Raw genomic sequence first — 26,143 nt, 5'->3', positions numbered from 1 at the left:
CGATTGGTTGTAACAATACAATGAAATTGCTTAATCTACTGGTTGATGTATATTATTCATCAACTGTATCAACTATGTACTCTCTTGAGCTGCCATTGCTGCTGCTCGATACTCAACTTCAGTGGTTGACAATGATATCGTTGGTTGTCTTTTGCTACACCAAGAAATTGTTCCGGAGCCAAGCTTAAAAACATATCCAGTTGTTGATCTCCTGGTGTCATGATCTCCTGCATAATCAACATCATAATAACCAACTAACTTGCAGTCTTCACATTTCTTGTACAAAAGACAATAGTCAATTGTATTCTTCACATATCTCAGTATTCGTCAAACTGCTTTCAAATGAGGCTTCTTTGGATTTTGCATATACCGACTCATCACACCAACTGCATAAGAAATGTCAGGTCGGGTCAAGGTTAAGTAGATCAGACTACCTACCAATTGTCGATACATTGTTGCATATTCCAAATCTTTTCCTTCATGTGCACACATTTTGATATTTGGTTCTATTGGCGTTGAAGTTGACTTGCATTCGAGCATTCCAAACCTCTTCAATAAATCTTTAGCATATTTCTGTTGACATAGAAATATTCCTTCGTGTGTGCGATCAACCTCTAGACCAAGGAAGTGCTTAAGTTGTCCAAGTTCCTTCATCTGGAAACGAACTAATAAATTCTCCTTTGTCTGAAGAATTTCCGCCTCAGTTATGATTAAGTCATCCACGTACACTAGCACGATAGCTAGCTTACCTTCATTGGCTTTGACAAACAAGCTATAATCTGCAGGTGTTACTGAATAACCACTTTTCGTTAGAAATTCAGCAATCTTACCATACCACGCCCTAGGTGTTTGTTTCAATCCATAGAGTGTTTTTCGCAGCTTACACACATATTCAGGATGATCTTGACTCTGAAAACCCATTGGTTGGGTCATGTAGATCTCTCGATCTAGTTCTCCATGAAGAAAAGCATTCTTCACATCCATCTGCTACAAGTTCCAGTCTTTGTTGGCTGCAAGTGCAAGTAAGACTCGTACGGTTGTAAGTTTCGCCACTGGACTAAATGTTTCATCATAGTCTAGTCCATACTGTTGAGAGAAACCACGAGCTACCAATCGCGCTTTGTACCTCTCGATTGACTTATCTGGACGGCGCTTTATCTTGTAAACCCATTTGCAAGATATGGGTTTCACATCTTTTATCTTTGGTACAATATCACAAGTTTGATTTTGCTGAAGTGCATCGATCTCTTCTTTCATAGCTGTCATCCACTCAGAACTCTTCGATGCTTCTTCGAACGTCTCAGGCTCCGTTACTTCTTCAATTATGGCTGCATTGGCATATTTGGGATTTGGCCTTCGTATTCTTGTTGACCTTCGGATTTGAGATTGTGGAATTGATTCTTCTGTTTCACTAGGCCCACCTTCTTCGTTTGGTTGTTGATACACGCCAGTTTGCCAAGGATTATGAGTCACTCTTTGTTTGACATCATCGCCATTTGGATCTTCTGATTCATCTGAACTTGTTTGGAGTTGAACAACATGCTCCCCCATCTTTTGTTGTAGCTTGTCTCCAAATTCTCTCAAATCTGGCAACATCTCCTTCTTTGAGGACCACCAAAAAGATACTTCATCAAATACCACATTTCGTGACGTGTAGTATCTTCCACTAATTGGATCACAACATTTCCACCCCTTTCTCTGGCTGTCATATCCCACAAAGATACATCTAACCGCTTTCTTGTCAAATTTGCTCCGTAAATGATCAGGAACAAACACATAACATACACATCCAAATACTCAAAAATAACTAACTGTAGGTTTTATGTTCCATAGTTTCTCAAATGGTGAAACAAATCCTAACCTTGGTTGAGGAAGTCTGTTGATCACAAAGGCCGCAGTCCTCATTGCTTCAGCCCAAAACCTTCCAGGTACATTCTTTGCATGTAGCATACATCGACAAATTTCTGCAAGATGCCGGTTTTTTCTTTCCGCTACACCATTCTGTTGTGGCGTGTTGGCACAAGTGTACTGATGACGTATTCGACATTCCCTTAGGTATTGAGAGAACTCGCTTGATCTATATTCTCCTCTGTTATCTGTGCGCAAGTAACATATCTTCTTTCCCACTTCTCCTTCAGCTGAGTCTCTGAACTCTTTAAACTTTGAGAAAGTATCAGATTTTTCTTTCATAAAGAAAACCCACACATACCTGGAGAAGTCATCAATGAATGCTACCATGTACCGCATACCGCTAATTGATTGTTGCTTAACCGGTCTGAACACATCAGAGTGAACCAACTCCAACGGTTCTTTTGCTTTAAACTTCGACTCGTCATATGGTAATTGGTGTGCTTTACCATACTGGAATCCCGCACAGACCGTGTGTGTTCTCACGTCTAGTTGAGGAAGCCCCTTAAGCATCGACTTTTTCACCATCACACTTAGCTTGGAATAGCTAACGTGACCTAACCGTATGTGCCATAGATCTGATGTCTCATTTTTCCTTGTCCTGTCTACATATGCAGACTCTGCTGACATCACATAAATTGATTCCAAACGTCGTCCCTCCATTGTTGGTGTTTCTGAGATTTTGACGTCACGATAAACCTTCACGTCTTGGGGACCAAATAAGACATAATGGCCTGATGATGTTAGTTAAGCCACATATAGCAAATTTTTCTTCATTCCTGGGACATGGTAAACATCTTAGAGTTGTACCTGGTTGGTATTATATCGAGGCGTAACTATTGTCTTACCGATGTGAGTTATCGGTAACCTTGAATTGTCAGCTGTCACCACCACACGACGTCCATTGTACTCAGACAGGTTTTGCAACTTTTGTTTGTCACCCTTCATATGATTTGAGCAGCCAGAATCTACGATCCAATCATTCTTGTAGTCAATCCGTTCTAGTGTTGTTACCGTGAGAGCTAATTCTTCTTCCTCCGTAGCAAATAACGCTTCAGCATCCCAACCATCTTCACTAATCTCCTTCGAACAAGAAGTAGAATTATTACTTTCAACAGGCTTTTTCTTGGTCCAATAGTCTTTTGCCATGTGACTCATCTTCCCGCAGTTATAACACTTGTCATCGAACTTTCTACTATTACCGCGATTCTTGGATGCTCCCTCTAAATGAGGGCCTCCCTTTCCTTGGTAATTTTTCACCTTGTCACCATCCTTTTTAGATCCACTGCCAGTATACCGCTGAAAAGTGCCTCTACTTTTGCTGGTGTAGAGCGCTTCCTCTTCACCCTTCAGCGAGACTCCTCCCATTTGCTTGGCCATGGCTTCTTGACCTGCAAGCATATTTTCGAACTCAACAAGCGATGGTTGTGTCGGCCATCCCTGTACAGCGGTAACAAACCATCGATATTTGGGTCTCAAACCATGGACAATTATTCTTTTTATCCTGGCTTCCCCAATAGCAGCTGTCGGATCTAATTCTGAAATTTCGCGACATATCGACTTCACCTTGTGAAAGTATTGGGCAATCGCCATGTCGCGTTGCGCCATTGATAGAAGTTTATTCTCAAGAAGTTGCAATTTTGTATCGTTCCTCTTCGAAAAGAGTGTAACAAAAGTGTCACATACTTCCTTTGGTGTTTTAGCATCCCGAATGTGCTCCAACATTTCTTCTTCAATTGTGGTCTTTAAAGCAAACATTGCTTTGCCTGCTTTAATTTTCCACTTTCGCAAGATTCCATTGGCATCTTCTGTCTCCGGTTGTGTAACTTCACCACCATCGACAACCTCCCAAAGGTCTTGACCTTGTAAGTATGACTCCATACATGTTTGCCCACGTGTTGTAGTTTTTATTGTTGAGCTTCTTGATTCCTCCAACTACTTGAAGATCACCCATTTTAATGGCAAGGCTTTGACTACACCGAACAAGCTTGAGTAACAAACGTGCAGAGTACTAAATTACTCTAAACACAAGAAGCTCCACAAGGTTTGTAATAACCCCGACAATAACTCAAGAAATATTTTCTGATGTGGAAGATCAATTAAAAACTGCAGCCACAGAGCATACTCAGAATTTCAAGAGACCTTAAAAACGTGGCTCTGATACCAATTGTAAAATCAAAATAGAGTAAAAACTCTAATTGATTGAGAAGAAGAAAAACTCTTTAGAATAATCTCACAAAATTACAAAAGGGAAGAACTCTTAAGAAAGCTTTCAAATGCTTATAATTAAGCTTTGATTGTTGGATGATAAAACTCAAATACAAGTAGGGTATTTATAGGTTACAAGAAATAATCTAAACCACTCATTAAAATAAGCACTAAATAATCTAAACCATTGAAATTAAAACATGAGAAAAAATACTTAATTTTCACCTAACTAAATTGATGTAAGCAATAACATCAAAACTAAATTGATGTAAACAATGACATCAAATTAATTTAGGTGTGAACTTATTTAGGCTAATATTGAATTTTCAACAAACATTGATTCTTGTGAACCTAGCCGGAATAATGGAGCGAGACGACGAGTAATTACTTCCCGGCGTTTATGAAGAAGTCGGCGTCGCTTTGCATAAGGATCCAACAAGACTCGGCTCGCTCACTCTGTTTCGATCCATTGGCTGCTAATCTTTCTATGCACCACAACCGAGCTCTTGTGATTGCACTCGGTGCTTTCCTTTGGGCCGCTCCACGTTTGTGGTCGCCATTTCCACCACTTTCCTCCAGGTTATTTGTTTTAAATGATTTGGTGGTTTACTCTCCCGGTTTTGTACTGCTTTATGGAATATGTGAATGATTAATTTCTTTTAATGAATGTTTAGGCAGATCTAATGTTTTTATGGAAATGTAATTATTTTTTGTATTTCTCTTCTTTGGCTAATTAGGTTGCAGTTTCAAGATATTTGAATGGGATTGGACTTGCCATTGTCATACCGGCCATTCAGTCCCTTGTTGCTGATTCAACCGATGATAGTAACCGTGGTGTGGCTTTCGGGTGGCTTCAACTGACTTCGAACATCGGCTCGATCCTAGAGGGCCTTTGTTCGGTCCTTATTGCCTCGAAAACTATCATGGGGATTCCTGGCTGGCGATTTGCATTCCATCTGGTTTGGATAATTAGCGTTGTAGTTGGTATTTTGGTCCATCTTTTCGCTAAATATCCGCGATGCTCGGACCGTGATAATGTAGCGAAAGAACATGTTGGAGGACATAAGTCTTTTTAATCGCTGGTGGAGGACATGATAGATGAAGCAAAGTCGGTTGTGAGAATCCCAACATTCGAAATCTTTGTTGCTCAAGGTGTTTCAGGAACATCCCATGGTCTGCTTTGTCATTTATTCCAATGTGGCTCGAACTAATCGGCTTCTCCCACGAAACAACGGCGTTTATCATGACACTTTTCGTGGTTTTGGGTTCACTCGGTGGTCTCTTTGGAGGAAAGATGGGGGATATTCTAGCGAAACGCCTGCCGAATTCCGGAATAATCATTCTGTCACAGATAAGCTCGGGTTCTGCTATCCCTATTGCTGCGGTTTTGCTGCTGGCATTACCTGATGATCCCTCCACTGCATATATGCATGGTCTAGTTTTCTTCATCATGGGATTTTGCATATCCTGGAATGGTCCAGCAACCAACAAGTATGTATTCTTCATCTTCGATCGACTAGCATGGCGATAACTTCGATCGACTAAGACATAGCTCTAGTTAGTATCCAGACATAGTTAGCTCGAATTATTGTTCAAAATCTGGAAAGTATTTGGACATAAAATGATAAAATGTAAGGACTTAGTTTAGGTTCCCAACTCATTTAAATGAACTTAATCAGATCAGCCTAGTTTAGTGCCTATATGTGGCATGCATGTGACTTGGTTTTAATAGTCGTAATCTGCAATTCGGTCTAGCATGCGAACGTTCAACGCTGTAATGTTCTATGGCTTGGCTTAGACGTCAACTGATACATCATGCATTAGTTTTACAATTTTGATTGCATATAAATACGAGAGTATATCTTCATTTTATTGGCATTATTTGGTATATGAGTTGTGTGCACAGTCCAATATTTGCAGAGATTGTACCTGAGAAATCCCGAAAAAGCATCTATGCATTGGACCGCTCATTCGAGACTATACTGGCATCTTTTGCTCCTCCTATAGTAGGGATTTTAGCACAGCACGTTTATGGTTATAAACCAATACCAAAAGGATCATCAGACTCGATAGAGATCGAGACAGATCGGAAGAATAATGCACCACTCGCAAAGGCACTTTACACTGCAATCGGGATCCCTTTTACTATCTGTTGCACGATTTATTCATTCCTCTATTGCATATATACGAGAGACAGGTAGATAGCAAGAATGCAGGCATTGATTGAATCAGAAATGCAACTAGAGGAAGACGATGACACTGCGTCAAATGGAAAACAATCTGAATTTCATATATCAGACTCAAAGAAGACGAATGGCGACGAAAGGGGCGAATTTCGTAGCATTGATTTGGATGACAATAATGAGAAATCTCTTCTGAATCACCAGATTTATTTCTCAAACTTAGAACACTGATGAACATGTTACTTAGCTGAAGCTTGAGGCAATCCATATCGTTTCCATTTGAAACAAAGTTATAAATGTTTCATTGTAAAACTTCGGTTGTAATCGAGTTGAAAGACATCTAATTCTATCAGATATTTTTTAATAGAATATATAAAAAGAATCCGATTAATTTTGTTTAACTTAACCGAATCGAAAACTAGTATGCATTCAACCAGAATGTTGCAGACACAGACAGAGAATGCAGCATCACTTGTATGGAGTTCCGAGTGGAGAAAAGGCTTGATTTTGGCGACAACGACGACACGAAGTCCCGTTTACATCATCAGTTTGATTTTCAGTTAGAAGGCTTCAATAACTTGGTTTCTTCCAAGAAAAAAAAGTCAATTTTATGGCAACGGGAGATTTAAGAATCAAAATGAATATTTTTGTTCACTAATTTTAACAATGAGAGGCCAATTTAAAACCAGAATCATAGAATTTAAGATTATATGATATAATTAACTCAAATTTTAGTATCCGAAATATACTCGATCAGTCGAGTTCCAGATGTGTAAACTTTATTTACATATATATTTTAGGCTAATTCCAGCACCAGCTGCATTATTTGCAGTTCACTGAATCTACCTTTGCTAAGCAAAAACCATAATTTACCAGCTACTGCGGTAACCATGGCGTTTCAAATCATTGCCAAGCAAACATCAAGTCATAGCTTAAAAGGCATACTAGGTTAATCATAAGAAGGAGCCGAAAATCGATAACGGTTCAGACGTCTCCGGCTCCGATCAAGGCAAGAAGCATTCTCTTATAGTCCCCAGAAGTATCTCCAGCAATTGCTTTTTCGAGAAGGACACTGTTCCTACGCTGATATGCTTCCTTGATGCGTACCATGTCTACCTCCGCCCGAGTTGCCACGACTCGGATAATAGCCGAATCATCAGTTCCGATTCGATTGATGGCTTGACGTAAAACCTTCTCGAAATAGTCCTCGGGGGTAGTCAAGCACTTGATAGCATCTCTCATTAATTTGAGGAATTCATCCTTGGACTCGGGCTTCAGATCCTGCAATCCAGTTTGAATTAGAACATAATAAGAAATACTTGCATATATTTTGTTGATAAGCCGGACCTTGCTGATGTCATTGCCGACTGAAGAATTGTACTGGTTGAAAGTTGCATTTAGCTGTGCCCTGCTCCTTGTTGATAGAATCCTGATCACCTCCTCATCATTGTAATGCTTGTGCGAGATCTTTTCGTGAAGTATCTTAGCCTCGGATTTCGCCAACGACAAGTTCACTTCGTCTCCCTCGTAGCGGTATGCGCTAACGAGAGGGACCAAAAACTGCATCAAGAAAGTATTATGAGCAAAGCATTTGAACACGAGAATGATCGAAGCACGGGAGAAGAAATTCGAGCCGGAACCTTGCGGTAATCTCCGCTAAAGTGGTGCGCGACGTCTTCTTCGAGCGACTTCTTATAACGAGAATGATAGTACTTTTTGGCATAGTGAAGTTCCTTTGAAGACCTAGCGCAAGCTACTTCCATGATGACCCAACTGCTCGATGATGGCTTCTTTGTGGCTTCATTAACCAGATGTGCATCTCGCTCTGCAGGGTCCAGTGTAAACAGCAGCACAACCCGCTGTCGAATGGCGAATGAAACAAAACAAAAATCCCCGATAAGTTACAGAAATCATAGAGGAATAAACATCGAAAGGCATGTCGAAAATCGGACCTCGAAGTCGCTAGAAAGTTCCTTCTCCAAAGACTTGAGCAGATCTTCACCATAAGCTTCATGGTAAGTTTTCCTAATCGAAATGCGCTGTGCTGCATTCCTGTAAGCCAATATGTCGATGATCATTTGCTCGTTCGTACCCCAGCCTGCAAAAAGAATATCGGAAACAGTTCATCATCATGGCCTGTTCTTTCAGTTTGAACAAACATTAACTGGAAGCATCTGTTTATTGTATAATTCAAGAAAGACCTTCAAAAGCTTTACGAAGCTGCTCGGCATCCTCAGAAGAAGGTGGAGCATGAGCTGGGACTTTAAGGGTTGCCATTGAAACTCTCTCTGTGTTTCGTTTGCAATGCAAAATGTGGCAATTAAATTTCCCGTTTTGTTTTTGGTAAGGACTTGAACGTTAAGATTAAGAGCATTATATGGTAATCAAGCATTCGCATGCAAATATCCGTTCGTATTTTCAGCCGAATATTTGAACAAGATATTACTATTTTAGTCTACATGCAAAGTTCGTCCACTCATTTTACCAAAATTATTTCTCTTTTAAAAATTAAAGAGTAAAGTAAGCAAATGGTCCCTTGACTATAGGGTAATGTTTTATTAAGTCCTTCGACTATTAAAAGTTATAAAATGGTCCTTCAACTATAGAATATTGCTTTATTAAGTTCTTCAACTATTAAAATTTACAAAATGACCACTTGACTATTCATTATGTTCCAAAGTCATCTTTTTCCGTAAAAAATTGGTGATTGTCTATGTTGAATGTTAGCATGATGATTGAGATATGATAGTCGTTTGAGATTTAGGGATCAAACTTTATCATATCATAGTCAGCAGGTTAGCATTCAGATCAAAATACCGTCAATTTTTAACAAAAAAGGATGAGTTTGATACATAATGAATAGTCAGTGACTATTCAATAACTTTTAATAGTCAAGGGGCTCAACAAAGTAACACTCTATAGTCGGAGGACTATTTATAACTTTTAAAAGTCGAATGACTTAATAAAATAATACCCTATAGCCGAGAAACCATTTGTATAATTTACCAAAAATTTAAATTTGCATGTTAATATATTTGAACTTTTAAACACTTATATTTTTTCAAGTTTGGCCCTTTTTCAACTTTTGACTCAAGTATTTCATTACTAATAACATGTATTTTACGGTTAATATGACTAAAAAAATTTAAGTTAAAAAGATAAAAAAATAATTTATTATAAAATAATATAAAGAAAAAGATGTTACATTAACAAAATATTGGCATGTATTGTTAACAATAAATATTTATATTTATTTATTATAAAATAATATAGGATCATACAGAGAATCACATTAACAAAATGATAATATGTTAGTAATAAATTATCATATACGTATTATTATATTATTTTAATAATTTAATGATCTAATTATTATTCTCATTAAAATTAAAATTTTAATTAAAAACAAGAAAGATTGACACATAATTTTACAAATTAATAAAGTAATATGTATATTGGTGATTAGATTTATAATTACACGTAATAAAATTCTTTTTTTAAAATAATTTTGAATAATTATAAAGTAATATATGTTCAAAAAAATTATAATTGATAACACATCTCACAAATGTTGCTCGAATCTAAGACCTTTAAAGAGATCAACATTCACTTTTACTGCTACTTAAAATTGAGAGGAACATAAGATATATTTTTATCATATTAGTTAATGTTAAATATTTAATCCCAATTTCGGTATCTAATTACTATTTTTTGCATAAAAGTATTGAATATTAATTTAAATATAAATAATTAAGTTTGAAGTCATGTATAAAAATTAAGTCAAGTTTTTATTAGTTATTATACTCTATAAATAATTTAGTCCACGTACCTTAATATGATAATTTTTGTTCTTTTATTCTTTTTTAAATTTTAAATTTTTGTTATAACTTAAATAATAGTTGTGAAATCTATTAAGTTAAATTTTAGGATAAGCAACGTGTTTAATATTTAAACTATCAGTTTTGGTTCGTTTTAGTACTTAAACTTTAAAAAAAAAATTAAAATCATGCCTAACGTTTAGTTTTTGTTTCATTTTAGTATCCGTTAAAAACTTAACGTTAAGTTTTGAAAAAAATTAAAAATTTAGGTACTAAAACGAATCATAACTTATAGGTTAGGTACTAAACGCATTATGTTTTTTAATGACGGCCCGTCAACGGGATACTAAAATGAAACAAAAATTAACGTTATGAATGATTTAAGTACTAAATACATTATTTACCCTAATTTCATTATTTATAGCTGTATTATATGTTAAATTAAGCTTGTGTTTTTTTAGCAACTCTATACTTTATATATAATACAGGGACTAATGGCTTAATTTGATCTTAAATTAAGCTCGTGTTTTTAGCAACCATAAACCGGTTCCACTATACGATTCTATTTCAACCCGGTTAAAACATAGGAACCGGAAAGAAAACAGAGTAGTTTTGCTTTAGCAGAGAGCCGAAGACTCGAAAGAGTGACCCGGAAAAAAAAAGGTAGAGTCATTCCTCGATCTCATCTCAGTAATTTTCCAGCAAGACCATTGGATTAGCAAGGCGAGGACCGACGTTTGCGACGCTGAACGAGAAAATCTCCCATTGAGATTCTTCCTGAAGGTCGCCACTAATGGCGGCAACGAAGCCCAAAGCTTCTGCTCCGATTCCAGGCAAAATGAGCCCACACATTTGGTTCTACTCCTTTGTGCTCATTATTCAATACGGCATGCAACCTCTCATCTCCAAACGCCTCACCAGGTAACAAAAATTTTCCTTCGAAATTTTAATATTTAATTATGTGCCGTTGATCGTAATCAATCACTTTCATGATTTTATATAATTTGATTTAATTTTTTGAGTGGTTTTTCCTAGTTTTTTTTTTCTCTTCTTAAACTTAAGCCATTAGTAGTCGGATATCCTCATTGGCATCAATTGCTTAAATGTATCCATGATTGCATATCTTAATGTAATGCCATCTTTTAAAGTTTGCAATGCTAGGATGTATGCTATGTTGTTTCGTCTTTTCATTTTCTTTAAAGTACCTGTGTCAGTCACATATTTGGATATCTGTATAGAGATATGATCTTTTAAGAATCTTTCAAAGACAGAAATTCTGGAAACAATTGAACATATACGTGTTTGGTGCATAATTGTATCCGATTTTCAAACTCGAATCCAAGTAGCATAACATGTATGTGGATCATAACTGACACCTAACTTCCTTGTTTTCTTTCCAAGTTTTTTAACTCATGATAATCTTCTTCTTCTTCTTCTTCTTCTTCTTCTTCTTTTCTTTCAGTCGGGAAGTAATTGTAACTTCATCAGTCTTGACATGTGAGGTAGCCAAGGTATTTTTACGAATAATATGTATTTTTGGTTATTTTAGCGTTTAGATTTATGAGATCATTTTTGAATATGTTTACTAGGTTGTATTTGCTATTATTCTCATGGCGAAAGATGGCAGCTTAAAGAAACTGGCGAAAGAATGGACTTTGATGGGTTCACTCGCTGCATGTGGTCTTCCTGCCACAATTTATGCACTTCAAAACATTTTGTTGCAGATATCTTATAGGAATCTCGATTCACTTACTTTATCAATGCTGAACCAGACGAAAATATTTTTCACTGCCTTATTTACATTTATCATACTAAGGTATCTTTCCCAACAGGTTCTTTATCCATCATTTTTCTTCTTTAGTATTGTCAATTGGTTCGTTTTCAGCATATGAACTAGGTTGATGTTTGTATATTTCACTCACTGTAGCTCACCGATATGTTGGCCTCCTTTTGAGTATCAAATGGTTAATTTGGCTAGTATTTTTCTGGATTTGATTGTTCTTATGACTCTGTTTATTTTAATAATGATATTTGAAGTATATTTGGCTTAGTTTGAGACGATTCTGTGCAGGCAGAGGCAGTCAATTCAACAAATTGGGGCTCTGTTTTTGTTGATCATGGCAGCTGTTCTTCTAAGCATCGGTGAAGGTTCTAGCAAATCTTCTAGCAGTGGTGATCCCGAGCAAATTCTATTTTACGGAATTATCCCTGTTTTAGTTGCTTCTGTACTTTCCGGCCTAGCTTCTGCATTATGTCAATGGGCTTCTCAGGTAAGAATCAGCTTATTTTCGATTTTAAATCAACAAATTATCTAGGCTTGTCTATCTTCTTTCATTTTCTTAATATTTTCTTTATTATAGGTCAAGAAGCACTCAGCACACTTGATGACTGTAGAAATGTCTATTGTCGGAAGCTTGTGCTTACTGGCTAGTACCTCCAAGTCTCCAGATGGAGAAGCTATTAGACGTCATGGATTCTTTTATGGTTGGACTCCACCAACTTTGGTAATTATCTTATTTTATTTGAAATTTTATTTAGACAAAATTAGGGATGATCTTGGTTTGAAGAAGCAGGAAAAGAATAATGTAAGACTGGGTAGGGAACTTTACAAGTTAAGACTTGTACTTTTTTGGTTGAGGTATCTCTCGTTTGCCCTTTGAAACCCCCAACAACCTGAAGTTATTGTCTTCTCGTGGTGCCTATATGTGGTTTGAGTCCTGGGATTTTGTCTCCCTAAAGAATGTCCTTAAGGGTCGGGAGACAATCCGGGGACTAAAACTGCACATAGACACCCTCAACAATAAAAGTCATCGATACTTTTATGTTTTTAACTTGCATGGTACAAGCAAGCTGAAGTTTAAACAATACTATTTTCATTTCCTTTTCAGATTCCGGTTGTAACCAATGCTCTTGGCGGGATTCTTGTTGGCCTTATCACCAGCCTTGCAGGTGGTGTGACAAAGGTAAGCCTAACTACATCAAATTAATACAGTGAAAACTCAGGATGAGGCATTGAAGGGGACATTGATGATTAAATAGATGCATGTTGATATGGGGGCTATTTCATTGCATCCATCTAAATCATCAAGTAAACAAAATAATGAGTTTCAAGTCATCGACCTCGCTTAATTTGACTAGTCCATGTATTGAAATCAAAGAGGGATGGAGGTTAATGTAGGCAAAGTGCCTTGAAATCTTTGAACATCTCCTCTGGGAGCAAGGGGCACTGATGCAGAGATGAAACTTATTCCCCTTCTATGAACAGAGATTTCAAAAGATCGCTTTCGTGAGATCTTCAAAAGTGAAAATCACTCTTCATTTTATTGTTTGAATTTAGTTTCTATGCCACATACCATTTTCTCAAGAATACTTATGCTGGCAATTATTTTCTCAAATGCGAGCAGGGGTTTGTCGTTGTTTCAGCACTTCTTGTAACGGCGATGCTGCAGTTCCTTTTTGAAGGAAAATCACCGACGACGTATAGTCTCATGGCTCTTCCACTTGTTATCAGTAGCGTTTCCATATACCAGAAATATCCATACCGACTCAGAAATAAGGAAGCCTAATAACACCTGCAAGCAGGTATGGAGATTTCTCAGAGTGGCCCCAGTCATTATAGTTTCCATTCGTTTTTCTCATGTTTGAATGGGAGGGTTGACAGGCATTTTAAGATGCATGCAAATGAATAAGACACATTATATGTGCTTAGAAATGTGAATATAAAGAAGCAAGGCTTTGGTGTTAGTCTGACCTTTTGGAACAGTGCAAAATTGTATGAATTACTCCCGCAATCGAATTCATTCCGATCAAGTTGACAGTAACGCTTGTGTAAATGCCACTGTTCACTTCATTGGAAGTTTTTGTAACTACTAGAGATGTAATATCTTTATAAATCGTTAAAAACAGCATCCTAGTCGCATCTTCGTCGGATATCTCTGACGGCAAATTCCGATCAAACAATTTGACACTGTGAAAGGCTTCCAAGAGACACTTCTACATCGGTGATGCGTAAATCCAATTTAACAGTCTCCGATGGCACTTTCGAACGGGGAGAAACTATTAGAGATAATTTACTTTTACTATAACACAATTTTCAGACAGAAGCAAAGTAAATTATATATTTTAATGAAGGAGAAGGCCTAGACTATTACATTAATCATTTTTTATTTTAAAATCCATGTAAGAATTAAATTGTTTCTTTTTGTTAATACTGTTCTAGTAAGCTGAGAAAGTATTTCTCATTTTCCCTGTAATAAATTTTTAAGGGTAAATTATATAAATAGTCTCTGAACTTTTAGTATGCTTGCATTTTATCACTCAACTTTTAAAACTTACTATACAATCGTCGAACTTTTAGTTTGTTTTCATTTCTGTCCATGTTGTTAGCTCTGTTAGATTTTCGCTGACGTGGCAGGTAACCCCGTTAACCCACCCCTCTCCCCCTCCTTCCTCCTTTGAAAACCCTAACTTCCAAAAAACCCAAAAACCATAACCCCTTCAAAATCATAAAACTCCACAAAATAAAAAACAATAATAACAAGCAGGACGATCCAAACAAGAATAACAAGGAAAACCCTTGTTCATGATCGACCCTTGTGAATGAGCCAAATCCCCTGTTAGGTTTGAATGGGGGGGAAACAGATTTGAGGAGCTCCAAACCTGAGGTCCAAGAATGGTGCAGAGGGTGACAGGAAGTAGCAGAGTGAGTAGGGCTGGTGATGCTTTTCGTCCAAATACACTTCTTTATTTGTCAAAGCAACGGAGTTTTTCAGTTAGGGACTGGCCTTCTGGTCAAGGAGGGGTGTCATGGGTGCAAGGCAGTGCATTTTCGGTTCCATCATCATGCCCCATATGCTACGAGTATTTGGCTTTAACAGACTCAAGTTTTTTGTCCTGTTGATGTGGTTTCCGGCTCTGGCTTTTCTGTCACAAGAGGATTCTTGAGGAGGATGGACGTTGTCCTGGTTGCAGGAAGCCGTATGAGCATGATCCTGTGGAGGCTGAAGCTAGCGTTCTAGGAAGCAGTCTAGGAAGCAGTCTGAAATTTAGGATGTTGGCTCGTTCTTGTAGCATGATTGCAAGGTCTTGGAAGCACTCTCTGTTTTTCTTGAATTATGTATGTTGCATTACTCTTTTCTTTGCTCCTACTTTATTGTGTGTTTTGTTAGTAGTAGTAGACTCTGAGTTCTGTAGATTTAGATGCGAGTATAATAGCATAACCCTTTTGGCACCTGGGAATTGAGCTTATGTTTCTATGGGTTTGGTTCTTATCTGTTTGGTGCACAAGTTGATGTAGAGTACTTATCTTGGCATGTGAATAGATAAGTTGGTATAGAAATTCAATAAATAAAGAGATATGAGATGTAAATCTATTGTATGAATATCTATATGTTGAAGAAAAGGTTGATTTGCAATAATTGGATGATAATAAGCAATACCATGATTTGACACCAAAGATGCTAACTACCCACCGTGCCTAACCCCCGAATCCCAAAGCATTTCCAACTTTTCCATGGAAAGACTTTCACAACATCTAAGCGTTGTCAATGCTTTCCGGATCTGTTCAAAACGATTTTTGGTTTTTTATTTTTATTTTGCGGAGGTTATGATTTTCAGTGGGGTTATGATTTTTGGGTTTTTGATTTTTTTGGAGGTTAGGGTTTTCAAATGTAGTAGAAGAAGGAGAAGGAGAAGGAGGGGATGGATTAACGGGTGTTATCTGCAATGTCAACGAAAATCTAACGGAGGTAACAATATGGACAAAAATAAAAACGAATTAAAAGTTCGATGATTGTATAGTGTCCTAAAAGTTAGGGGACTATTTATATACTTTACCCAATTTTTAATTCTCATTTTAGATTGGTTTTATAAAAGAAAACAGTATAACTGAACTCAAAATCAAAAGGGGTAAATTGAACGAAAGTAAAATGGAGGGGGATAAAATAGGAAAGGAGAAAGCAGCTCAAAGATTTTGACTCTCGATAGTTGGCGGTTTATCGTGCTCACCATATAAAGGATTAAAGTTGAAGCTTTCCCACATTTTCTTCTCTCTTTTCAAAAATTCATTTTTTTTTGGTTTCATCCGAAATAGTATTAATAATATTTTTGTTTTTCCTTCGACATTCAGATCTAAAACTCTCGTTCATACAATCAAAAAGAGAGAAGAAATTGAAAAATGGCAACAGTGTCTCCCCTGATGAAATACAAGCTTGTATTCTTAGGCGATCAATCCGTCGGCAAAACCAGCGTTATCACCCGCTTCATGTACGATAAATTCGACACCACTTATCAGGTCAATTTTTTCATTCGTTTTTTAAAACAATTCGAGGTGGTTTTTCTGATTAAGGTTTTTCCGTTTCTTAAATTCATCTGTTTCGCGCGTACTTTTGTTCTGAATTCGATTTATTGCATCTCCGTTAGATGATCGGGAGTATTAGTCACCGATTAACATAATGTTGTTGTTTCTGTTGTTGATCTTGGCCAAAATGATTTTAGTTTTAAAAAAAAAGCTTGATATTTCAGGGAATTATGAATTTTGTATGATTATTTTAGATTTTGAATCGATAGTTTGTAAGCACATTTTCCTTGAACAAGAAGAATTGGCTCATGATTTCTTGATATAAATCAATTGCAGGCCATAATAGGAATTGATTTTTTGTCAAAAACTATGTATCTTGAAGATCGGACGGTTCGATTGCAGCTTTGGTAATATGCTCTCTTCCTCCTTCCCACTCTTTGCTGAACAACGTAGCCTTGGATTACTCTGGTTAGCGCTAATTTTAGTAAGCTTCGGTCCATTTTGATAAATGTTGAATGATTGTAAGCACATTTGTTTTCATCTTATAACTTTAAATTTTAGTCATCAAATTAGCTCCAAATAGAGCTGTACATATTTGTTGTCACTTGTCAGCGATAATTGTTTGAATTAGTGGACAATTTTTGTCGTTTACTCCATCCTCTTCAAAAAAAACTTTTGGTTTTCATGATGCATATACTTTTCAATTTTCCAATTATCTTGTCTCTGTTTGAGTTTATGTTATGATTTCACAGGGATACTGCAGCGCAGGAAAGATTTAGGAGTCTTATTCCAAGTTATATCAGAGATTCTTCTGTTGCAGTAATTGCCTATCATGTAGCTAGTATCAGGGAACCCAAGTACTTAATATTACACGCACATAATTATTATGTTTTATTAATCGAACACTCCCTTTATAACCATTATCACTAGTTCGACGTATGCGTTAACCTTACATTTGCATCCCTTACTTGGATTTATCTATTTGCAGATAGACAATCATTTATGAATACTTCAAAGTGGGTTGAAGAGGTACGAACATAACGAGGCAGCGATGTCATTATTGTCCTCGTTGGGAACAAAACCGATCTCGTTGATAAAAGGTTAGTGATGAGTAGGAAATACAGTTGGACGCTTTAGATTGGGTTTCCATATTACTGGAGTTTACTGATCGTGTTTGCCTGCCCTTGTTTGACTAAACAGGCAGGTTTCTATAGAGGAAGGAGATAACAAGGCTAAAGAATTTGAAGTCATGTCCAATAGAAACCAGTGCGAAACCAGTGTCAAAATAAGTACCTAAATTATTTTTTGTTAAAATAAGTACCTAAAGTATTTTATGTCAAAATAAGTATCTAAACCATTCAAACGTTTTAATCTAAGTTCTAAAAAAGTTGACATGTGACATTAATTAAATAATATTTTAAGTACTTAGATGAATAAAAATTGAATACTTTAAATACTTATTTTGATCAAAAAATACTTTAGGTACTTATTTTGACTAAAAAGATAACTTTAACTACTTATTTTTATAAAAAAATATTTTAGGTACTTAAATAAAAAAGAATACATACTTTAAGTATTTATTTATTATATAACCCATTGAAAAATGATTGATGTGAAATTGCAGCCTCTGTTCCGCAAGATAGCTGCTGCGTTACCTGGATTGGGAACTAATTCTTCAACAAAACAGGAAGACATGGTTGATGTAAACTTGAAATCCAGTGGGAATTCATCTCAAAATCCAGACCAACAAGGCGGGGGTTGTGCTTGTTAAAGAAGATAATGTATTTACTACAAGCTTAGCACTTAGGTAAGTTTCATTCACCAAAATAAGCTTCTTAATATTTCATTTACACACAAAAAAAGGTTATAGTTTACTTGCATAATATAATTTTAAAATGAAATTACCGAAGCTGGTAATATTTTTCAATGACAATATCTTATAGCTTACTTACATAATGAATCTTTAGTTTGTGTAAATAAAATAGATCTTTTCTTAAGGACAAATGCCGAGGTTCTTGGAAAACCACCTGACGGCGGGTATTGGCGCCGCCGACTCTCCTGCATAGGGGTGTAAACGAGTCGAGTCAAGTTCGAGTATTGCTGAGCTCGACTCGAAAATTCTGAAATGGAGCTCGACTCGACTTGAACTCGAAATTCTGAACTGAAGCTCATGAACAGCTCGAAAAGGCTCGAAATAAAAAAAATATTAAACTTAACTCGATTAAAACCTCAAACTCAAACTCGAACATGAACATTAAATACATGAAATCTTACTGTATTTTTTTTTTAAATTAATACATAAATATTAATATTATTATTAATTTATTTTTTTAAAATAAAATCTTAATATATTATATTTTCGAGCTGCTCATGAGCTTTTCGAGTCGAATATCGAGTAGCTCGTTTCAGCTCGTTAAGAACTCGAGCTCGAGCTCGAGTCGAATCCATTCGATCCGAGTATTTATCAAACATTAATCGAATCGATCTCGAATAACTCGCGATCTGTCTCATCTCATTTACTGCCAGATTGGATTTGGATGAAACTTTAAACCTGACCTTTCAAATTTAACCTTATTGTGTAATGTCTCGTCAGTCCACTCGTGATTAAAATTTTAAGAATCCTGACCAATGCAAATAAAATAATTGCAAATAATCTGTCATGCTTTATATCGATGTTAACTAAGAATGATTAATTACAGACCAATTATTACACGTGGGCATTGCGAATGGTAAAAAAAAATATACATTATCAATTTAGTTGTTTTCCGAAATGTTTGAATTTTATATTATATTAATATCGATTGCGATAATTAGTATTGTTGTTAATTAGATTTTTTAGAATTTTATATACTTTTAAATTTTTTATAATTTAAGAAAAATTCTTCATGTAATTATAACTAAATAACTGATTTTATACTTTTTTATGTTTTATAATTTTTACAATATTTTAAAATTATTATTTAAAATATAAAATATATCAAATTAAATTTTAGGGTAAAATACACAAATGGTCTCCCAACTATAGAGTGTTGTTTTTTAGTCCTTCGACTATTAAAAGTTATAAAATGATCTCTAATATAGGATGTTGTTTTTTAAGTCCTTCTATTATTAAAAGTTACAAATAATTACCTGACTATTTATTGTGTTCTGAACTCATCCTTTTTTATATAAAAATTTGATGACAGCTTGAGTTGGACGATAATATGGTGATTGGAATATGGCAAAATTTGATCTTAGAATCTCAAACGATTATCATATCTTATTCAACATGTTAACGTCCAGCTTAAACCACCATCAATTTTTTTAACGAAAAGGGACGAGTTTGGAATATAATGAATAGTTGAGTGGCTATTTTGTAACTTTAACAGTCAGAGACTCAAAAAAGCAATATCCTATAGTAGAGTGATCATTTTGTAACTTTTAATTAAGGGATTATTTGAATACTTTACCTTCAAATTTAATTAGAATTACAAGATCAAATGAGCTATTAATAGAGTAATGTGGGTCGATAATTATGGATTAAATGATAAAAAATATATATTTTTATAAGTTTATAGATTATTATTTGTTTTTTTTATAAATTTATTAATTATTTTATAATATTTTAAAAATTAAATGATTAAAATTAACCCAAAAAAAACAACTCATAGGTTGGTGACTAAATGTGGTGCCCATTTATATATGACTCGAAGTCAAAAGCAAAATTAAATAAGAAGCCAAGTTTCCATGGGCCCTCTCTCCGACAACAAGCTCCGATCTTCGATGCCGATCTACGTATCCCACTCCAAAACCTCTCGACGGTCAAAATGAGGATGGACTCTCTACAAGATTTCCTCTCTCAATCGGTCAACACCAACACTTTGATCTCCAAACATCAAATGGACCTCGTTTCCTCCGAAATCACCGCCGCCGTCCATCAAATCATCGTCAACGGTGCTGCTCCCCTCTCTTGCGCCCAAAAGGTCCATTTTCCGAATGCAGCTCCGGTTCCTAACTCGTCTCCTGAACCGCTGAAACTCAAGTCCGACGACTACGACGAAGGAGATTCCGAGGTAATCAAGTTAGACGCCGTCGAATTGCTCGCGGAACATTTACATTTCTGCGAAATTTGCGGTAAAGGTTTCAAACGACGACTACGGATGCACATGAGGGCTCACGGAGATCAGTACAAAACTACGGAAGCGCTCTCGAAGAAATCGGAAGTGAAGAATCCGAGTCGGAGTACTCGGTTTTCGTGCCCGTACGACGGGTGCAATTGGAACAAGAAGCATCTCAAGTTCCGGCCTTTGAAATCGGTTATCTGTGTGAGGAATCATTTCAAGAGAAGCCATTGCCCGAAAATGTATAGCTACAATAGGTGTCATAAAAAGAGTTTCTCTGTGTTGGCCGATTTGAAGGCTCATTTAAAGCACTGTGGCGTCGACGAAGGGATCAAGAAGTGGAAGTTTAGTTGCGGGAACGGGTTTCCAGGAAAGATAAGCTCTTCGGACATATATCGCTGTTCGAAGGCCATATGCCAGTGGTGGAGGAGGAGCCAGCGACCACTGTGGCGGCAGCAGAGGATCGGAAGTTGAAAGGTGTGTTGACTATGGAGGAAGATGAAGATGACTTGATGGAGAAGGAAGATCGTTTGGAAGACAGTTTATCTGACGATTTGCTTCATGAGTTTGGGTCTTTTGAGAATTACAGTTAGAGGATATGTTCTATTTTTTTTGTAACGGTATTTGGTTTTAACTAGTGCAATAATCTTTGTAACATATTACAGAGTTAGCTTCTTGTGATAATAAATTGTTCTTTCACATCTATGTTGAGATTAGGATAAAAATTAACTGGAAAACAGGGTCATGCCCGGTTTTCGATTCCATTCTTCGATTCAATAAACACAAGCGATACGAACACGAACAAGAAATTGTTGAATTAAACATGCCAAGAAAGGAGCGAATTACGACAAAAAAATGCATCAAACACATAAAAACACTATGATGCCTCTTTTTTGTTCCACAAAGGAAATCTTTACCTCATCTTCCACCGGATAACTCGATCGCGTCCTGATTATATAATGAATCTTCTCCCCATTCGAATCTCCTTTGAAGTCTTTCGTACTCTTGCTTACGAGGAACTTCGACATGCTGCCATTCTTCCCATCTCTCGGCCAGGCCCTCTCCTTCCAACATCCTTACCACCTCCGACATTGCAGGACGCTCCTCGGGAGAAGATTGAGTACAAAGCAATGCAACTCGGATCATTGCCTCGACCTCCTCGAAGTTGTAGTTTTTATTAAGGTTCCGATCTACAATAGCATCCAGTTTTTTCTCCCTTTCAAGCTTCTTGACCTTCACAAACAAACATCAAGTTGTTCTCTCAAGGCGTGCACTTAGGCATATACAAAAGCAAACACAGTAATAGATTTCGAGTTATCATACATGATCAAGCAGCAAAACATCGTCTTCTTCTTCCAAGCGTGAAAAGTCGATAGCACGTTGACCTGTTACAAGCTCTAGAAGCATAATCCCGTAACCAAATACATCCGTCCTTTCTGATGACTTCCCCGTGGACAAGTACTCGGGTGCTATGTGACCCATTGTTCCGCGAACTTGAGTCGTAATGTTTGTCCGACTCACATCCACCAACTTTGCAAGACCAAAGTCACCGACAACGGCTTCAAAGTCTTCATCCAATAATACATTAGCTGCCTTGACATCCCGATGAATGATCTTCGGATTGCAATGTTCATGAAGATATTCCAGCCCTCGTGCTGCACCCAAGGCTATTCTTTTTCTTGTAGGCCAATCTAAAACAGGTTCGCCGGGTTTGAGCTCTGCAGCAGTTCCATATATATATATTAATCACATTATACGAAGGGTGGTATAAATGAAGTGTCGAACAACTAGTTTGTTCAGAAATCTCAAGATCAAGAGTTCAATTATCTGTAACAAAATCATGTTGAATGAAATTCTTGAATAACTAGTACCTCTAAGGCGATAGGCAACGCTTAAGTTCTCCATAAATGGATAGACCAAAAGGCGTTCAGTCGGTGTTGTGCAAAAGCCAATCAGCCTTAAGAGATTCTTGTGAACAGCTACACTTATCATCTCGACTTCACGTTGAAAAGCCGCATCTCCTCCGGGACTTTCGAAATCAGTTAATCTCTTAACTGCAACTTTTGTGTTATCAGAAAGAACACCTTTATAAACCTTCCCAAAACCTCCTTGACCAAGGATATTCTTTTCGCTGAAGCTATCGGTGGCCAATTGTAATTCCCTCCATGCAAACCTTTTCAGTTGACCAAAAGCAATTCTTCGGTCGACTTCACCTGCAACATCTACAAATACGTCGCTCCTGTAGCCTTTTCGGCGATCCTTGCACAAGAAAAACAGCAAACCACCAAAGATAAGAAGAATTATAAACCCGCCAAGGATTCCAACTATAATTCCAACCTTTGACTTCCCCGAAGAACCTGCAAGCAAAGAGAAATCTCTGAGATAGCTGATCAAATAGTGGCAAGTATTTTTAAATGGGGTATCTTTGAAATCAATGAACACTATAAAAACAATGTAATTCATTTGAAATAGTTAATCCAATTACCTGAATCATTTCCGTTCGATACACAACTCTGCGGGAAATTTCCACCACAATTTAACCTGTTTCCTGTAAAACTGAAATAAATAAAACTGTGTTTAGCTTCAATTCACTGCAGATAAATATTGTGAATGGTGTGAAAGGTGAATGGCCATTCACGATATTTTTATTTCTTCGTATTAAAATCAGAAATGAAACGAACTAATCAAACACATCCATACTTGTAAATCGGAATGTGGAATAAATCATCTGGAACTTGACCGCTAAGATCATTTGAATCGAGCAGGCTGCAGAAACATTTTAACCATGCCATCAGTGACATCGAAAAATGTGAAGAGAAATAGCTCCTCATACGTTCAAGTTTGAAACTTGACAAACTTGGAATTCATCGACCATTTCATCCAAAACTCAAGGTGTAGTCAATGAAGTGTTGTTTTCTGATTCATTCAGATAGCAGTCGGCATTTAATACTTACAGATTGATCAACTTTGGAAGATATGAAATCAACGAAGGTATAGTCCCACTAAGATTGTTCTTGCTCAGTGTCCTGCTTGCATGAAAGAATGAATGCCTTACAATGAACACGAGACAGGGAGAAATAAATAAAAACCTCAAACGAAATAAAATAAACGAAGTTACTTACAGGAATTGGAGATTCTTGAGGTTACCGAGGGAAGGAGGTATCTCTCCAGTTAAACGATTACTTTCCAAATCCAAGCTGGTCAAGCTCAACAAGTTCCCTATCTCTTTTGGAATCTCACCAGTTATACCATTTCCTTTCAATGTACTGTATGATGAACACACGGAATACGTTGATGCATTAGCACAAAAAGATTCACCCCGATGCTATAATGTACTGTACACTTAAGTGCAGCATTGGCAATAAAGTGTTTTGAATGAGGAAATCAAGAAAATGACCTCGGAAAATGTCTACGAATGACGAACATAAATAATAGAAATCTACTATTTGATTGAATAGTTATATGTTTAATACTTACAGTGATGAAAGAGTCGTCAGAGCTCCTATTTTAGGGGACAATGTGCCAGAGAAATTCATGGATGACAATGTCCTGAATGCACAATTATGATACATGAGGATAACAACATATTTATATAAGTACATAAACAATTGAATCATGTATGCATACATTTTTGAGTTGCGACTATGAATCATAGACTCATAGTCAAGGAGGGAAAAAAGGTACATGAATTACTTACACAGAAATGACATTATTACTAGAATCGCACATAACATTTGACCAGGTACAAGGGTTAACTAGATCGGGATTCCAATCTCTCAACAGATCAGGTGAGGCATGGAGTGAAGTCCTCAATGCAAACAAAGCGTCTCCTGAAAGAGATGATACGAATAGTCATAATCCAATTAAGAATAAATAACCCCCTCAGGCCAAACCAGGCCTAAATAATTAGAATGTAAAATCAATATGCAATGCGGGATAAAAAAGGATATCATCTAGGAAAATTATCTCACTATTCCACTCACACATACATAGAAATCCATAAGTTTGATGAAAACAGAAAAGGTCAAACAAGGAATAACTGCATACCTTGTAAATTAGCAGATACAAAAGAGAGAAAGCAAGTCAACATAAGAAAACCACGAAATAATCCCATCTTCAGTGAAGTCAGCCCCAATGATCAATGCCATGTAATTTAAAATCTTACGAGCATAAAAGTGACTTCCATCTCTGAAAAAACATTCAAGCACAAATGCAGACTGCTATTAGCATATCGGTCAACTATGTTTCTCCGACCTTTGATTTTCCTAATGTGCTTAAATAAAACACATATCTGACACCTAAAAACAGGCTCGGGATCGATATTCTATCACAAAACAACATGATTGCTAAAGAGATAAAGCACAAGAAAAAGAAAAAGACTCCCATATGAACAAGTTTGTGTGAGGACAAGCACTCAAACGCGAAAACTAGATACCTTCGAGCACCACCTCTTGCCCCCTTGACTTGCATCAATTATTTTACAGCATTTCTAGCACTTTCTGTAAGCTTCGGTGGGGAGGGAGGAAATGGCCAGAAATTTTATTTTGACTTAAATTTCAGTGATATTATTTTACAAAACTTCACAATCATCATTTTCATTAATTTCTGTTTCATGAACAAAAAACTTCATAAGGAAAAAATCACTCTGATCAGATCCAATTTGATTCAAAATGCATGAAAGGGAAAGGTCAATATTAAGCTATGGTGCACTGGAGATTTAGAAAAAAAATCTTCATGTAATTACAACTGAATGTCAATATAATTGTGAATTCAACTAAAACATGAAGTTACTGATGAACTGTAATAAATATAAACTAGCAACAACTTCTCCATCAAACCCAAACAACAGCCCAATATGCTCAAAAGCCCCCTTTCCAGAATCCAGAGTGTAAAGCAGTAAATGCAGATTTTAACATTCATTACTAGGGAAATAAATGAAGAACTAACCAAGGAATTCCAATTCAAACAACACCACGAAAAATAGCAGCTAAAATGGTTTACAAGCTAAAAATATCAAAACCCAACACCCAAAAAAAAAAAGAACTTGACCAAAACCCAATGAGAAAACAATAAGAATTTAGTCCCTCGACAAAACCCAAATCTTAGAATCTCAAGAAATTAAAAAATAAAAAATGGGTTTTGAAGAAAGTTGCTTACCTTTGAGAAAGGAATCAATTTGGAGAAGAAAAAAAGATGCGTTTTTTCATTTGAGATGATTCATGAAACTTCGAGAGTGAAAGAATCAAGCTCTGATTCTCTTTTAATCTGTAAATTAGAAGGATTGAGCTGGCTTAGCGAAAGAGAGAGAGAATCTTGTTTTTCTTTTTCTTTCGGAAGAACACAAATCTAATAAGAAGCTTCAGTCATTTTACTTTCTGCTCCAATTATTACTTATTTTCCTTAGTCTTCTCTTTATTTATTGTCTTAAATTTTTAACTCTCCAATTATTACTTCTTTTCCTTTTCAGAGTAGAATCTGGTAATGCATATATATCTGTCTTGTTTTTCTTTATATAGCGTAGTTTATTGCACTTCCAGTCTTCTACTGTCGGCTGTTTTTCTGATTTTTCTTATTTTATTTTTCTTCGTTATAAAATACTTGTGCTTATCGAGTTATCGTAATCACCAT

At 36.4% G+C, this 26,143-nt stretch overlaps 3 protein-coding genes and 4 pseudogenes across 4 annotated transcripts; 5 read left to right on the top strand and 2 right to left on the bottom strand.

Annotated features, from left to right (window-relative positions):
- Positions 1-247: 247 nt before the first annotated feature.
- On the bottom strand, positions 248-25,883 carry LOC120181358 (probable LRR receptor-like serine/threonine-protein kinase At5g10290). The gene is made up of 13 exons (XM_039186515.1): positions 25,673-25,883; positions 24,563-24,703; positions 24,213-24,345; positions 23,993-24,064; positions 23,638-23,781; positions 23,470-23,541; positions 23,216-23,281; positions 23,001-23,071; positions 22,387-22,872; positions 21,839-22,233; positions 21,392-21,748; positions 382-386; positions 248-258 (listed from the first exon to the last, which is right to left on the bottom strand). Exons 2-11 carry the CDS (start codon positions 24,627-24,629, stop codon positions 21,434-21,436), a joined length of 1,821 nt encoding a protein of 606 aa, XP_039042446.1. The 5' UTR covers positions 24,630-24,703; positions 25,673-25,883; the 3' UTR covers positions 248-258; positions 382-386; positions 21,392-21,433.
- LOC120181362 lies at positions 4,456-6,606 on the top strand (annotated as a pseudogene).
- Positions 7,186-8,586, bottom strand: LOC120181363 (annexin D1-like). The gene is made up of 5 exons (XM_039186517.1): positions 8,501-8,586; positions 8,252-8,397; positions 7,940-8,158; positions 7,647-7,859; positions 7,186-7,580 (listed from the first exon to the last, which is right to left on the bottom strand). Exons 1-5 carry the CDS (start codon positions 8,574-8,576, stop codon positions 7,284-7,286), a joined length of 951 nt encoding a protein of 316 aa, XP_039042448.1. The 5' UTR covers positions 8,577-8,586; the 3' UTR covers positions 7,186-7,283.
- On the top strand, positions 10,708-13,698 carry LOC120181359 (UDP-N-acetylglucosamine transporter ROCK1-like). Of its 2 annotated transcripts, none has more exons than XR_005521751.1 (7): positions 10,708-11,038; positions 11,580-11,628; positions 11,707-11,933; positions 12,189-12,387; positions 12,478-12,621; positions 13,006-13,205; positions 13,522-13,662. XR_005521751.1 is itself a non-coding variant. In XM_039186516.1 (7 exons), exons 1-7 carry the CDS (start codon positions 10,911-10,913, stop codon positions 13,681-13,683), a joined length of 984 nt encoding a protein of 327 aa, XP_039042447.1. In that variant the 5' UTR covers positions 10,708-10,910; the 3' UTR covers positions 13,684-13,698. The 2 variants fall into 2 exon arrangements, 1 of the variants encoding a protein (XP_039042447.1); XM_039186516.1 differs by having other exon boundaries at positions 13,006-13,080; positions 13,522-13,698.
- Positions 14,565-15,359, top strand: LOC120181412 (annotated as a pseudogene).
- Positions 16,172-18,210, top strand: LOC120181364 (annotated as a pseudogene).
- Positions 20,141-21,131, top strand: LOC120181361 (annotated as a pseudogene).
- Positions 25,884-26,143: the final 260 nt, after the last annotated feature.

Source organism: Hibiscus syriacus, unplaced genomic scaffold, assembly GCF_006381635.1.
Source record: "Hibiscus syriacus cultivar Baekdansim isolate YM2019G1 unplaced genomic scaffold, ASM638163v2 tig00112523_pilon, whole genome shotgun sequence".
Classification (NCBI taxonomy): Eukaryota; Viridiplantae; Streptophyta; class Magnoliopsida; order Malvales; family Malvaceae; genus Hibiscus; species Hibiscus syriacus.
This window is presented reverse-complemented; position numbering and strand designations above follow the sequence as displayed.

Bases quoted from the DNA above. Each gene is read 5' to 3' on its own strand.
- LOC120181363 (XM_039186517.1), bottom strand. From the start codon at position 8,576: ATGGCAACCCTTAAAGTCCCAGCTCATGCTCCACCTTCTTCTGAGGAT. The intron at 8,398-8,500 runs GTCTTTCTTGAA...TTCTTTTTGCAG, and splicing joins GCTTCGTAAAGCTTTTGAAG to GCTGGGGTACGAACGAGCAA. The intron at 7,581-7,646 runs GTCCGGCTTATC...ACTGGATTGCAG, and splicing joins TCGGCAATGACATCAGCAAG to GATCTGAAGCCCGAGTCCAA.
- LOC120181359 (XM_039186516.1), top strand. From the start codon at position 10,911: ATGGCGGCAACGAAGCCCAAAGCTTCTGCTCCGATTCCAGGCAAAATG. The intron at 12,388-12,477 runs GTAAGAATCAGC...TCTTTATTATAG, and splicing joins TATGTCAATGGGCTTCTCAG to GTCAAGAAGCACTCAGCACA. The intron at 13,081-13,521 runs GTAAGCCTAACT...AAATGCGAGCAG, and splicing joins TTGCAGGTGGTGTGACAAAG to GGGTTTGTCGTTGTTTCAGC.
- LOC120181358 (XM_039186515.1), bottom strand. From the start codon at position 24,629: ATGGGATTATTTCGTGGTTTTCTTATGTTGACTTGCTTTCTCTCTTTT. The intron at 24,346-24,562 runs GTATGCAGTTAT...CATCTCTTTCAG, and splicing joins TGTATCTGCTAATTTACAAG to GAGACGCTTTGTTTGCATTG. The intron at 23,542-23,637 runs GTAAGTAACTTC...TCATGCAAGCAG, and splicing joins CTCAAGAATCTCCAATTCCT to GACACTGAGCAAGAACAATC.